At 43.4% G+C, this 14,547-nt stretch overlaps 1 protein-coding gene across 5 annotated transcripts in view; it reads right to left on the reverse strand.

The window, feature by feature from the left end:
• LOC104022063 (uncharacterized) overlaps positions 1 to 14,547 on the reverse strand; it is a 206,271-nt gene that overhangs the window by 8,722 nt on the left and 183,002 nt on the right. The window contains exons 26-35 of one of the 5 annotated variants that reach the window (XM_087740362.1): positions 13,661 to 13,789; positions 13,020 to 13,145; positions 11,808 to 11,936; positions 11,452 to 11,580; positions 10,207 to 10,338; positions 5,272 to 5,400; positions 4,269 to 4,394; positions 3,276 to 3,404; positions 884 to 1,012; positions 427 to 555 (exon numbers count right to left, since the gene is read on the reverse strand). In XM_087740362.1, the coding sequence (XP_087596488.1) occupies positions 427 to 555; positions 884 to 1,012; positions 3,276 to 3,404; positions 4,269 to 4,394; positions 5,272 to 5,400; positions 10,207 to 10,338; positions 11,452 to 11,580; positions 11,808 to 11,936; positions 13,020 to 13,145; positions 13,661 to 13,789 (1,287 nt within the window). Of the gene's footprint in view, positions 1 to 426; positions 556 to 883; positions 1,016 to 3,275; positions 3,405 to 4,268; positions 4,395 to 5,271; positions 5,401 to 10,206; positions 10,339 to 11,451; positions 11,581 to 11,807; positions 11,937 to 13,019; positions 13,146 to 13,660; positions 13,790 to 14,547 lie in introns of those variants that run through there. The other 4 variants (XM_087740361.1, XM_087740363.1, XM_087740364.1 and 1 more) reach the window with 4 other exon arrangements.

Below are 14,547 nucleotides of genomic sequence, written 5' to 3' on the forward strand. Positions count from 1 at the left end.
ACTGGCACTTATTTTCATTTTTAATTAGAACTCTCTAGAAGACCATTCCGTAACACTCAACAGGTCTGACATGCACCTATTTAATAATCTTATTTAGAGTTTTAGAAGCAAATTTAAAATCAGTAAAAAGAACTTATATTTAATAAACCACATGTGAAACTCATTGCTGCAAGACGTCACAGAGACCAGGACTTTCACCGTATTAATTGGAACCAGATTAGTTAATTTATAAGGAAATAAGAACACCCAGCTATATAACAGATAATCTCAAATCTAGTGTTTCAGCATATTCATAAAGCTCAAAATATGGAAGAAGTTGGTCTCAACAAACAAACATTTGAGTAATGACATGGGTTGTTTGAGTTTTATTTTGGTTTTTTGTTTGTTTTTTTTTTTTTTCCTTTTACATCAGAGGGGTACAAGTACCTTTCTCACAGTAGACACCTTGATAACCCAAAGGACAAATGCACTGTCCTGTCACTGCATCGCAGCTCGCTCCATTTTTACAGGCACATGCACGAAGACAGCTTAGCCCATAAAACCCAAGGGGACACCCTGAAAAATGAAAATATCAAATGACGCAGGTTTATGAAGAAAAATGTAGATCCTTTTAAAATCCTCTGTATTCTCAGCTACATTCCCTGGGAGCTAACAAAAATGATGTTTACCATTAACTCTAATAATGCTAGAGGATTTTAAACTTGTACCACTCCAGCACCAGAGGTATGCAAGTTACTCAGATCTGGAAGCAGCTGGGTGATCTGGGACACCCCAAAAATTTTAATGGAACTGTCAAGGTGTTTACATGACTACTCTTGAAGACCCACATCCCGTTACTGTTGGAAAACAGAGCACCCGGGCTGCGCGGGGTGCCTCCACTTACTGTGCTCACAGGAGTGGCCGTAGTAACCCTCAGGGCACCGGCAGCAGCCTGTGAACCTGTCGCAGGTGCCGTTGTGCTGGCATGAGCAGTCCAAGCCGCAGCCAGAGCCGTACTTCCCTGGGAGACATTCTGCTGGCAGGACACAGACAGAAAAACAGACAAAGGAAAAAAAATAATCACTGACCTCACCCAGAAAAGCTCTTATGTGATAGTTGGTATAGCTGAGATACGATGCCCATACAATAACTTGCAGACCCGAGGAGACCATTACGAAGACCCAGCATTTCTGCACCACTGCAGAATGCGATGCATTTACATATTTTGATGAGAAATCTTTTATATTATATAGATGTTTGAACAGCAATTTCCTTGTACTTTTTATAGTCTACCTTTTTTAATTTGTCTCTCTATGAAGTGAATGTTGAACCCGCACCATGTGTTGTAAAGGCACATAGTAAATGGTATAAATGGTATCTTCTGTTTTTTTTTTTTCCATACCTACAGCAATATTTTCTTTTAGGCACTTAGAAAGCGTGAAAGCAAACACATAGCTTTTCCTCCTCTGTGTCATCATTGGAGTTCACACTATTCCAATTCCTAATAAAACCGGGAGGATCTCTTTTTCACACATAGCGACAGACTTTCCATGTATAATGAGATATCTGCTTTTACAGAACTAAACACATCTCAAATTACTGAAAGTCAAGACATGCAAAAGTGACTGTGCCAACATCATTAACTTAGGCATCATTTCTGCCTAAGTTAACTTCCCAGAGCTGTGATAATTTGAATCTGGACAGACCAACTTAAATGAATGGGGCCGTCCAAATAATCAGATTCATAACTCTGCAAATGTCAGACAAGATCTTTCGAGAACATCATATCTAATCACTAGAAAAAGGATGCCTGATTAGCTGTCTTTGATTTCCAGTCAAAACATACGCAGAACTACAATGCTGTGGAAATCAAGACTCAAGGTTCCAATAACTTGGCCGTCTCTGTCAAAAGATAAACAGTGAAGCTCTTTCTAGTGCTATAATACAGTTCTTTATGCGCTGTGTGCATGTCTACCCCGTGCTTGATACCAGAGGTGTTTTATCTAAGCACATCTATAAGATACACCCACAATCCACCACTCCACGTGGTGACACCTGCGTGAGCCTACTGAGCCTTTGCAACACAAATGCAGCCTAGGGGTGGTCACGGAGATTTCAAGGAACAGACAAATAGAGATGAACACAGGTGGCCTACGCAACGGGAAGTTAGCCAGTTATTGGTAAACTGCACTCTTTGGGGGGAAGGGTATTTCAGCACCTGCCCATGGTGGTATTCGCATTGTGCGTGGCTCCATGCAGTTAGCATCTTTCCTTTTCTCCCTGCTCCTTCTCTGCACACACATGCATGCACGAAGCAGGTCTCTGAGTCTTCTCACGTGCAAAGTGAAACAATTGCATTGAAGAATTCTGCTAAAAAGTGTCATTTCTATGCCACAGTTTTATATAGGGATGCTTCCTTATAACGACTACTTCTTGGTAAAGATACATATTGAGTTTGGCATGAATATTCTACAGATGTCAGAGACAGAAAAGCTGTAAATGAGGGCCCAGGAGTGCGTTGGGAAGATTGCACCGTGGCAGTTACGATGTAATGATGACATTTGTCTTGAATGTGAACTCAGAACTATTTATTTGACATCATAGCAGTAAACTCATGGTTTCCTGAACACTGAAGTCCATAACTATACAGATATCTTTTATCTGGAGAGAGAAATGGGAACACAGAAATGCAGAATGACTTTTGGGAGATGGACAGAAAGATGTGGAAAAACTCTACTTTGGGCTGGCAGGAGGGTTTCTGGAGTGAAAACTGAGCTTGGTGCGCTTTGTCCTGTGTAAGGGAGAGCTGTCATGGAGAAGAGTAAGGAAGAAATAGCAAGACAATCTCAAGTGCTTTGGATAGATGTTGTCAGAACTGTACTAGCAGGGAAGTCAATACATGGGAAGTTCAACTGCAGTCCAATGTCAGAGAATAACGAGAGAGAACGTAACAAGAGAGGAAGGAGATGTGGGCTTCTGCTGACCTCAGAGGACAACGTGAAAGAAGATACAAAACCATGTTCTCACGAACAAAAGAACGCAGAAGTTGGACAGGAGAAGAACCAGGAGCCCATGCAAAGTTGTTTATGAGAATTATAGAGCAGGACTCACGAGGAAACTGTCTCTGAAAAAAGACCTAAAGCTCTGACTAGGGGCAGTTCAGCGTGAGAGAAGCTAGAGATGAATGCAGCTGGGAGAGTCTGCTTAAGCAAAACCTGTCCCCTTTTGTGGGTCTGTGGACACTGCAAACCCCAGCTTCAATATACATGTTCACTATCATCAAAGCAGAAAATTACCCTTCTCACACGATCTTCCTGTCCAGCCGAGCCCGCAAGTGCAGTTGCCATCCACGTGGTCACAGATACCACCGTTCTGACAGGTACATGTCAGGTGGCAGTTGGGGCCATATTGTCCCTGGGGACACACTACAGAGAATTAACAAAGTTTGGAAAAAAAATAAATTAGCATCCTAAAAAAGGATGAAGGTGACAGGGAATAAATACAAACACATGCTCCCCACAGAGTATCCTAAGTGCCTGGTGTCTCCCGAGGGCTGTGGGACACTACTCCATGCTTATGAAACACTAGAACAGCTTGCCCAGAGAGGTGGTAGATGCTCCATCCTTGGAAACATTCAAGGTCAGGTTGGACGGGGCTCTGAGCAACCTGATCAAGTCAAAGATGTCCTTGCTCATTGCAGGGAGGCTGGACTAGATGACCTTTAAAGGTCCCTTCCAACCCAAACCACTCCATGATTCTTATTAGCAGTTTCATCCAAACACTCTCTGTCTTGGCATATCTCCTCGCTTGGCTTCACTCCACATTTGCTCTTCTTGCTCTCCTCCTTTTGACCCATCTCTCAACTCCTTCTCTTCAGTAAATCCTCTCCCTTCACTTTTTCTGTTCAAGTGATTTACTTCTGGATTTAGTCCCATCCATCCACAGCGCCCTTACACTGCTCATGTGTGGTCCAAACTACCCTTTTCCCCATCTTTATGTTCTGGTTGGACTGCAGTCTCAGAAAAGAGTGACTTTAGCTTTATGGAGAAACCAGTGCAGTGGTACCAAGTGTGGTGGAGCAAAGCAGTGGGCAGGAGATGGGGGTAGGATAAAGGCAGGGTGCTGGAGCGGAGAGGGACAGGGGCTGAGTACAGCAAACAACTGCAGTGCTGTCAAGCAAAGGCATTGGGAAACACAGCCATAAACAATGTTTGTCGCTGAGTTTTATTTGCTGGGGTTTTTAAGTACGTGCCCCAGTGACGAGATGACCGTGGGTCCCGCTTTGTTACCTTGCTGGCAGCTGGGTCCCATTTGGCCGGGAGGACAGGAACACTTGCCAGTCTGTGGGTCACACTGACCTTTACCACATGCACAGAACAGGGTGCAGTCCTTCCCATATCGGTTTTCAGGGCAAGCTGAAGGAAATACAGGCTTTTGTTAAACACCCTGGGTATCCAATGCCAGCTTTCATTTTTAACATAGGCAGGATCCTATAGGTAGAGTTGGCTTCATTTTTATTCCAGCTGATGTGCTTCAAAGTGACAACTATGAAACCAAAACCCATCCAAAGACATGACTGCTTCTTCCTCTGAGACTTTACTTGAGGTTATAAATACAATCCATGGTTTCACATGGAACATTTAGTAGGTTTCCTACCAAAAAGGTGAGTGTACAACTGAAATATCAGCTGCTCATCCTTCCAGCTAATGACGTCTTCCCTTCCTTAATATTGATGCTGTCCCATGCTGAAGAGCAAAGCTATAGGCTGCTAAACATTAAAGCATTGCCTTTCTGTGAATAAGCTGAAGAGAACTCCATAGAGATCATAGCTTTGGAAATAGCACAGGAATTCAGCCACACAATTTAGCTCAGAAATAGAGAAGTAAGAGTAGGGTTGCCATGGAGCCTTTTACCCGTTTTGCCATGACAAAACTTGATCTTTTTCCCATTTATTGAAACTAATGGCACCACAGTGTGAAGTAAAATATTGAGATAATTTCTCAACCTAGAAATTTTGGACAGGAAGAAGGAACTTGAGCAATTCATGCTGAGCTGGCTCTAGAAATAAATTTGGGCAAGCAGGTTGTAATCCTGGGATGAGTGTCCTTGCTTCTATGCATGCAGAAGAGAGGGAAAATATTTTGCAAGAGATTTTTTACAAAGCTGGAATCCTGATTTACAATTCAAGGAGGAGGTAGCTGGGATCTGTCTGTTTTTCTGCTGACAAGCTCTTAATGCAGATTATTCTCTCTGCTGTTTTTTGAAAGAAGCAGAACATGAATGTTGGCTTACTTTTACTGCAGTCGGCTCCAATGAAACCAGGCGCACAATCACAAGTTCCCGACGCAGGGTCGCAATGGCCTCCATTCATGCATTTACAGGGTTTTTGGCAGTTTGAACCATAAGTACCTTTTGGACACCCTGTTTTAAAAGAACAAAACAGCAATTAGGCTATGTTACTAGTGGGCCTATTGCATTTAATGTCGTAAGGACTTTGTTGATTTCAACCAAAATCAGATTTTCATTTTCCAACTATTCACTTCTAGAGGGCCAGAAGTAGGCATTGAGAAGCAGATGGTTGCCTCGGGCAACGCACTCCTTGGGGCAGCAAGGCAGTGCTGACTTGCAGTGTCAAAGCCCTGGAGAGCCGGACCGACTGCTGCTGCCGAGCCTGCTCCTCCCGTTCCTCAAATGTGACAGTAGCAAGAAAAGCAAGCCCATTTCTTCAGAGGTTTTCCTCTTGGATTTCTATTCCAAGTCAACCTGTGCCCCCTTTCCCTCCCATGGCAGAGACAGAGAGATAAGGCCTTGGTCCCTCCTCCTCTGGGCAGCAACACCCTGGTTTGACTGTGATGGTGAGAAGCCAGGAGCTGTCTCTGCCCATTTTAGCAGTCGTTTTAACTGACTGGTTACAGACAGTGGGGCAGGTCTTATCTTTTAAAAATGTTTAAGTTGAAGAAAGTTTGTTTCCTCTATAATCTACTCTTTCACTTCAAACTGGAGTTTGCATTGCTCTGACAAATCTAGTGGGCTGTGGATGGAAGGCATGACGATAACAGGAAATTTCAGGAGACACCTTCTCAGAAGATAGGTACAGGAGAGAGACGCTTTAAATACAAAGCCAGAAAATTCTCTGAGGGAAAAAACCAAAACGCAGCTGTATTTTGTAATAACCAGAAGAAAGATTAGACCTGCATGGATTGCTAAGCCAGTACTAAATGGCAATGAGCTGTCAATGAAGAAGTTTCCCAGGTGGTAGTGAGTATTTCTGGTTTCTTTTTGGACAGCTAATATTGAAGGAGCACCGAATACAAGATCAGGAAGACATGAAAGAATCTGACGTGCTTAGCTCATGTCTTCAGGATACTCTTTAGAGCGATGGAGGCTGGAACTGAGGAGAAGAGCCAGGCAGAGCTGCCAGGCACGTGCCTCCGTCTGTCAGGGCTGCCTCCAACGTGCCACCGCTGAACTCTGGAGATGCCGGTTATTCTCCCAGTTTTCCAGTGTACTGGAAGAGGGAGAAGCTGGTGCTTTTAGATCATCATTCAACAGTTACACCAGTGCTACTGCCTCTACATGTCATTTCTTTGTTCCTTCCTTCCTTCTCTTCCCCTGACAAAAAGAGAGCCTATGGCTACTTTGGAAATCTGGTTGAAGATATATTTGCATACGTCTCCAAGCAACAGATCTCTTGCAATCTGTGTAAAAATAACTTTATATATTTTCTCTCTTTTCTGAAGGCATGAAAGCATGGTCTCAGTGGCTGGAGAAACCTTCTTTTTTTTTTTTTTTTAACTATTCAATAGAGAGGGAGAGCTTACAGTAAAGCTTTAAAGGGAGGCCTTTCAAAATAAAACTGAAAATTGGCTTCTGCTCAAATCAGGATAGCAGATCATCAGGACTAAACAGATAGATACACACTTTTATAACATGCAGATACTCTCCCCAGCCCTTCTCAATGAATACTTCGTCATCAGTGCTTCCATCTGTCAGTACGGAAAATGTGTTTCATGTGCAAACCCTGGCATCAAGGAGTGAGCCCTGCAACATCTATTTCATTTCCACCAAGACATGAAGCTAGGGACACACCCAGATTCAATGATTTAATCGGATTATAAGTGAGTTTTTCTTTTGCTCCTCCCTTTCCTTTTGGTCATCATTTGGCTTTTCTCTTTTTTCATTCTGTTTCCCACACTCCCAAACATGCTGCTTCTCCCTGGCAAAGCTTTCAGAGTTGTTCCTCCGCTCAAGACTAGCAAGAGCTGTTCCGTTATTGAAAGGGAGGCAGTAATTCCCCCCTTACCAGTTTATTTACCCTTGCGGCATTTTATTTACTTCGGTTCAACAGGGAGCAGCACAAGCAGGGCAAAGACATCAGCTGCAACATTCATGTGATTATTAACAAGGCCATCTCATCTGTTACTGCTTTGCAGGAGAACTTCAATGCAGATAGCTAGGGCAATTTACACAGGGTCCTGCCACTTAAGTAGGCTCTGCCTTTATAAATAGGGCTAGCCTCTAACCACCAGTTATCTCATAAAGACATTTTCTAATTTCACAGTTTCCTGTGCATCTGACTTACGTTTTCTTCTGAGAATGGCAGGAGAGGCAGCCAGATTTCTAACTCATTTCCTGATTTTTCCCTTCTGGTTTGGGGGGGGGGGGGTTTGCCATGACCAAGAGCTCCTAAATCTTTTCATACCAACTGCATACACTAGGGCTTTTCTTACCAATGTTACTAATTGGACATGGTATAGTGATGGACTTGGCAGTGATAGGTTAATGGTTGGACTTGATGATCTTAAGGGTCTTTTCCAACCTTAACGATTCTATGATTCTATAATTGCGTTGTCAAAAAAATCACTTCTGAAGCATCCTGTTACCTACAGCTTAAAGGTGAAGCTGGTGATGTCTTTCTGGCTCAGGGTTCACCCAGCGCAGAAATGTCACGGAGATGGAGCATGGGTTTTTTTATCCATTACAACACCACTTACTGCTTTTTATTCATAACTTCACTCAAGTAGATCTGCCCGTCCACTGAGTTATGGACAATTGATGGGAACCTTATTGCTAGTTAGTCTGCTTCCTCTGGATCCTGCCAAGAGACTGTTTCACTTCTTCACTCCAAAATCTGAGAACATGAAAGCCTCGTTGCTCTTGGCTCCTGGAAATTTGACTTCCCAGCCAACTACACCTTTTATAGATACTTTCTTGAACCTTTTTTCACAGTACTATAAATATAGCAATAGTTGCCAGAAACCGTTTCCAGCAGCATCCAACCACATGTTGACTGGACTGAAGCCCATTTCACATCTTTGGGAGCGGCTCTCTGTGCTGTTTTTAATATTATATCGAAAGCTTCTTCATCCTGGAGCAGCCCCAGTTCTCCCTGTAGTAAGGATGGTGGGAACATGGAGTATTCCCACCAAAGTCACACTAGCTACCCTTGGTTATCAGATAGTCACTTCAGAATCAGGTCCACAATCTCTCACTCCACTGACCTAAACCTAAAAATAACTCACACTTAAACTGTTTTCCTTCAATTTTTGTGTCTGTCTATGCAATGGTCAGAGTGGCAGAGGGGAGAATAGGGGAAAAAAACCCACAGATGCAAGACATTTTCTCTCTCTATGACCTCCACCATTCCATTCTCTCTCCAGTAAACGTTTAACAAAACTGTATTTATTAAGTGAGAATTTGCTCTGCAAGATACTGTGTATTTTTGGAATCTAAGAGAACACAGCACCATGAAAGATCACGTCTCATACGTTATAGGTTTAATCCTAGCTACACAGGAGCCCATGGCAAAATCCCCTCTGAATGCAACGAAACACAATTTCATTTTGTAAGTAATTTCTTTTATATCAGAACTTCAGCATCATAACTAATGTTTTAAATTTTAAAATTCTGAAGTAAAATCTTAAGGATCTAAGCAAGCTCAAGGACATCTACTATAATCTATAGAGATTTAGTACAATACAAGACAGGTAATGACTACTGGAAGATTGCTACATAAAAGTAATAGGCTAACCATGATTAAGTCCTTTAAAACGATACTGTTAAATACTTGCTTTCCACTACTGCTCTACTATAATATTTATTATAATCTAATGTATAATGGATCCAGATGGCTCTAGCCTAGATGTTGAAGGCTGGATTTCGATCTCACTTACAGTGAGAACTGATGTACAAAGGAGGACAGAATCAATCCTTACGTTTACATTTGTATTTTAAAGAATAACTTGTGATGACATGACGGTAATACAAATGCCCATCTCTCAAACAAGTCTCTTTCCTATTTCTACTCGAGGAATAAAGCACAGAGCTTACTAGAGCTGCGCATATCGCAGCTGGCTTTTGTATCCAAACTGTCACCCAAAAAAGCAAGCAAACCAAACAGAGCCATGCTGGGTTCCTAAGAAAGGAAAAGCAGTGTTTGCCAAAGAGAAAGCTTTTTTTTTTTAAGATGAGACTATTACAAGCCACGGAGTAAAAACAAAATTAAAGTTATAAATAAAAAGGTAATTAACTGTCTCCTTTTTTGGATACTTTGGTATATGTTTCTTATCAGTTGCCACATTCCACCAGAAACAACTTTACAGATGTTCTAAAACACCAGCATGAGGCATGTGGATCTGGGAATATTTTTTATGATGGACCATTTGGCCAATTAGCATTTTGTCCTCTACACTACTCACCGTTTTTCAATCCAAAGTAACAATTTGTTTAATTTGATTGGTCCTCAGAAGGCCCTACAACTTAAGTGACTTTATGAATCACTTAGATTTATTGCCAATTGCAGGTTGTTGTTTTCTAATAGCCATTTGTCATTAATTGAGCACGCAGAGATTTCGGGAAGTATTTTGGCCTATGTATTTGGAAATGAAAGAGCTACACAATACCTAGGTGTAGCTGAAGATAAGAGGAGTAAATGTAGAGAATGATATTATATTCTTCAGTGTGGCATGAAATTGGAAAGAATTTAGCTAGTAAATTAATCTTTTTTTTTTTTAATTAATTAAAAAAATAAATTAATCCCTTGCAGGGGATAAAAATACCTTAAAAATAACGTACAGGTATTTTTATTATGTAAATTAACCCAACCTATGCTTACTTTATCTCAGTCAATGCTGAAGGTACTGACACAGATGAACTCAAAGTGTCAGCGCGTGCTTCTGCATAACTCGGTCCTCGCTCAGAAAGTGGGCAGCCCACAAAGATACTCACGGAGGTTGCAGTGGGTCCCGTAGTAGCCCGGGCGGCATGCACAGTCGCCAGTCACCGGGTGACATTCCTCATTCTCGGCAGAGCACTGACATACTCGGTTACAGTTCTTACCATACGTGCCTGGTGGACAAGCTTAGGGAAGAGGAAATGTAAACCAATAAATTAAATTTGTCTTGGTAAATATAGCACTCAAACAAAGAGCAAGCTCAAATTTATTAAATAAAATCCCTGCCTACAGAATGACGCTCTCCTCTGGGACTTTGGATTTATTACATTTACTTGGGGGTTACTTCACTGCTTGATTTTGTTTCGTTCAGTCAATTTGTGCCCAACTGTCAAGGGCCAGATACAATTTTCTTGTCACTAGAGAAAATCATAGGGAAATGTCAGGTAAAATTGACTAAAATAACAGTATAATTCACAAGGGACCAGGAGTGTGGATAAAGACATTCTACCTCTTGCAGGGAGTTTAAACTTGCAAAGCTGCTGTAGCACCAACACCTTTACAGGTTTCATTTTGCCTGTTGACAGTCACATTGCCTACAGGTAGGTTTTGGACTTTCCACGTCTAATTCTTGCATCTTACTTCCATTAAGTTGACCTGGTTGTGGGTCAGGATTTAGAGTCCTTTAGTGAAGGATGTGGGACACCAATGCCAATTCTTTTAATTCCTTTTATTGGTGTTTTTCTTTTTGCTAAAGCAGCGTTCAGGCAAAACGTTGTAAGGAAGAACAAAGTCAAAACTATGCAGCCGGGGTCACAGAACGAGCCTGCTTTCAAAGACAGCTGCAGACGGACAAATTCAACATCAAAGAAAAAACAGATAATGACATTTCCACGAGCTCTGGCAGCAGGAATAGATGGTCTCTCACGGGGACAAAGCCAAGAGAAAGCAGAGCTGCTGCTTTACCCATGGCACAGCAATGGCTGCAGGCAGGAGCCGGGCTCCGCTGGCACCTCCTCAGTCTATTTTGATCCAGTTCAGTCCCCAGCTGCTCCCTGCCAGCCTGAGAGCTCCAAACCTAGAGAGGGCAAACCTCGCCAGCCCAAACCATGCCAGGCACGAGGTCAGAACCTTCCAAACTATCTGGGTGAGTGACACACAGCCCTTGTCCATCTTCATTGCCGTGAGGTTCCTGTCTCCTCCCTCTTCAGCCATTGATTATATAATTAGGTTTTTATTTAAGAAATTAATGTATTAATTAATTTACAAGGAAAGTATTTGCATTCTTATAACAAACTTACTTTTCTCACAGCCGTAGCTGGTGAATCCTGGAGGACAGCCGCACTCGCCCGTCAGGTGATGGCAGGGGGTACCCACAGGACACCGGCACCGCTGGGCACAGCCTGCGCCGTAGCGGCCAGGCAAGCAAGCTGCAACCATGCAACCGACTCTTGTTAGGGCATGGGGCAGGGGCCAGGCAGGACGGTGCAAAGCTACCCCCCTCTGATGGATCTGCTGCAACCATCCCCATGAACACTTCCAGACTGACCCCACAGAGCAACACAGGAGTGAAAGGACCCTGCCATCGGCTCTGGATCCAGGAGTAACGTACACACCAACCTGAACTTTCCTCCGTAAATGCCCAGCAGACACTCACGTTTGTCACAGTGCCTCCCTCGCCATCCCTTTTCGCAGTGACACGCTCCAGTTTGATGGTGGCAGGACAAGCCGTGTACGCAGTCACATTGCTCCTCGCACTGCTTGCCAAAAAATCCTGGGGCGCAGACTGCGAGGAGAAGCAGAGAGAGCAATAGTTCTTCCTGCTGCATGGAAAGCATCCGTCATTGGCAAATGAGCCAATATTGTTCTTCTTGCACATGGCAATGTATATTTAGAAGACTGCATGCCCAGAAAATATCATTGAAAGAGATTATATTAAAAATATTAAAAGCATTTAGCATTGGCTATTAACGAGTCTGCACATGAAAGCTTGCAAAGACTTAGTAATAGTCTAGAGTACAAATCCAGACGGTGTCTATAGAGATGGTGATGCCATTCGCTTTGACACAATTCTGCATAGACAGAGGGGCAGCTGTTTGAACAGTGAAAATACACTGCATCCATGTACTGCTTTCCACCTCACAGGTCTCTGCAAAGTAATCAAAGAGAAAGTCAGGCCTGAAGAAAAGGACGGTGGGCACTGTGAAGGCTTTACACATCACACTGGTGGCTGAGGCTTTGAGAGTCCTCAGCGCCTCAGGAGACATCAGAAAATTACTTGTGGCTTGCAAAAGTCACGGCATGTCAGTGGCTGAGCTGAAGGCACATTTCAAGTCATCTGATACCTACTGCTTATGAGATTTCTATTTCAGGCATTTACATGGATCTAAACATGCCAGACGTGTTTTTGACAACTATGTCAAATCTGGGCAATCTGGACTGCATGCAAGGCAGGTACAATCTGAACCATTACAGTCCAATTTGCTGAGCTCCCCTCAGTGCCCCACAGAGATGCAGCAGCATATGGCTGATCTGGCAAACTTTCCTTACAACTCACTCCCTTTCATATGTTATTCCTCGTACCCATAAGGCAGAGAAATACCTTCATTTTCTTAGCAGGCAGGGAACAAAAGTAGGAGGAGATAACATGATTTGGACAAGGGCATGTATTTGCAGCTCACAGAGACCTGCCCCCGGGGCTCCCGAGACACACGGTGAGTGCTCACACTAACATTACTTCTTATTGGCCTATGGAATACTAGAAAATTAGGATACAAAATAGAGACAGACTTCTTATTGTGGAAGAAGAAATGGCTGATTGCAGAAGAAAGCATTAAAATAAGGCATCCACAGAAGGAACTGCCCTTACCAACATCACAGCGGTCCCCAGTCCAGCCGGCATGGCAGACGCATTTCCCTGAGTGCTGGTCACAAACCCCATGGTGGCAGCTACAGTTCTGCTCACAGCCCTCTCCGTACCTCCTGTCCCCACACTCTGCAACGAGATGTGGGAGACTGAGGGGGGGCCAGTCTGGACGGGCTCCAGGGAGAACGCACTTACACCTCTGAAATATGGTAAGACACCTAAGCAGGTCCTAAAAACCTTCAGAGAGAGAGATTTTTGAAGCCTCCCTTGGCAAAATTCTCTAGAAATACATTGTTTTCCTCTTGGAGGATTTCTTCTACTATTTTTTTCTCCTCAAATTGAGTTCATTACCGATCTCCTCTGTCCCCAAGGGACAAAAAATAGCCTATGCCTCTCCTTTGTCCAGCAAGTTTCTAGCACCATGGTACGTTCAAGTGCCAATACCATACCTCTCCTCAGTCTTCCCACCTCTGACTAAACAACCCCAACTTTTTCAGCCTCTCCACACACGGTGCTCTCCAGCCCTCTGCTCCTCCTCTCTCTTTTTTCTGGGCTGTCCCAAACCAGACCTCACCAGAACTGAATTTCTTCACGTAGTGACTGAAACGAGGTGCTGGCACGATGGAGGACATGATGAGACTCACCCAGCTCACACGCTATCCCCGTCCAACCCTCGGGACACTGGCACTCGCCCGTCACACGGTCACACATCGCCTGGCCACGGCAGACACAGCGCTGTAGACAGTTTACACCATACCATCCAGGAGGACAGGCTGCAAAGAGAAGGTAGGACAAAACCCTTCCATTAAGAAGAGCAGGAGGAGGACACAGGTTAAATACAACCTTTCCCAGCTTACACCGCCTCTTCTCACCCTGGTGATCGTGGAGATGCTGTGGAAGGTATAACTGAGTAAAATCGGGGCCATGACTGATACGGAATTGCACAGCCCAGTGTAAAACTCATCTGGGAACAAAACAGGTGATGAAGTGAATTAGCTACGACCCACCAAATGACCTTGTGATTTTCTGTTTGCACCTACAAAAATACCTCTTGGTTCCTACCAGCTTTCTCAGTGCCAAGGAGTGGAGTTATTGATTTCCCTGTTTTCAGAATTTCTTTGTACAGTCCTCTTAAAATCCCAACTCCTTTTCTAATTGAGCTTGCTACCCACAGTTGGCTGATGACATTTCACAGCTTACCTTATTTTAATTAAGCAAGTTTATTAATTCCCATCACAACCAGATCCTATGGATAGAACTGAGGTTTTTTTGGCACAAAAAATACACACCTCTCATGTCAGAGCGGCACCTTTTTAAGACGCTAACAGGAGCAAGTTCTCTCTCTGCAAAAGCACAGTCACCAGAGGATGGCTCACCCATCCTCACACACTTATTCTGCCTCCTTACCTCCAAAGACAAAAGAAACCCCCAAACATGCCATTAAAGAAAAAGGGTACGTTTGACAATGTCTTCATATTTGACAACTGCTTTTTTAACTTTTGCTTTGGTTTTGTATTTGAGGCCTTCATGC

Source organism: Nipponia nippon, unplaced genomic scaffold, assembly GCF_047370975.1.
Source record: "Nipponia nippon isolate SJK-2023a ecotype South Korea unplaced genomic scaffold, ASM4737097v1 scaffold_7, whole genome shotgun sequence".
In the NCBI taxonomy this organism is placed as follows: Eukaryota; Metazoa; Chordata; class Aves; order Pelecaniformes; family Threskiornithidae; genus Nipponia; species Nipponia nippon.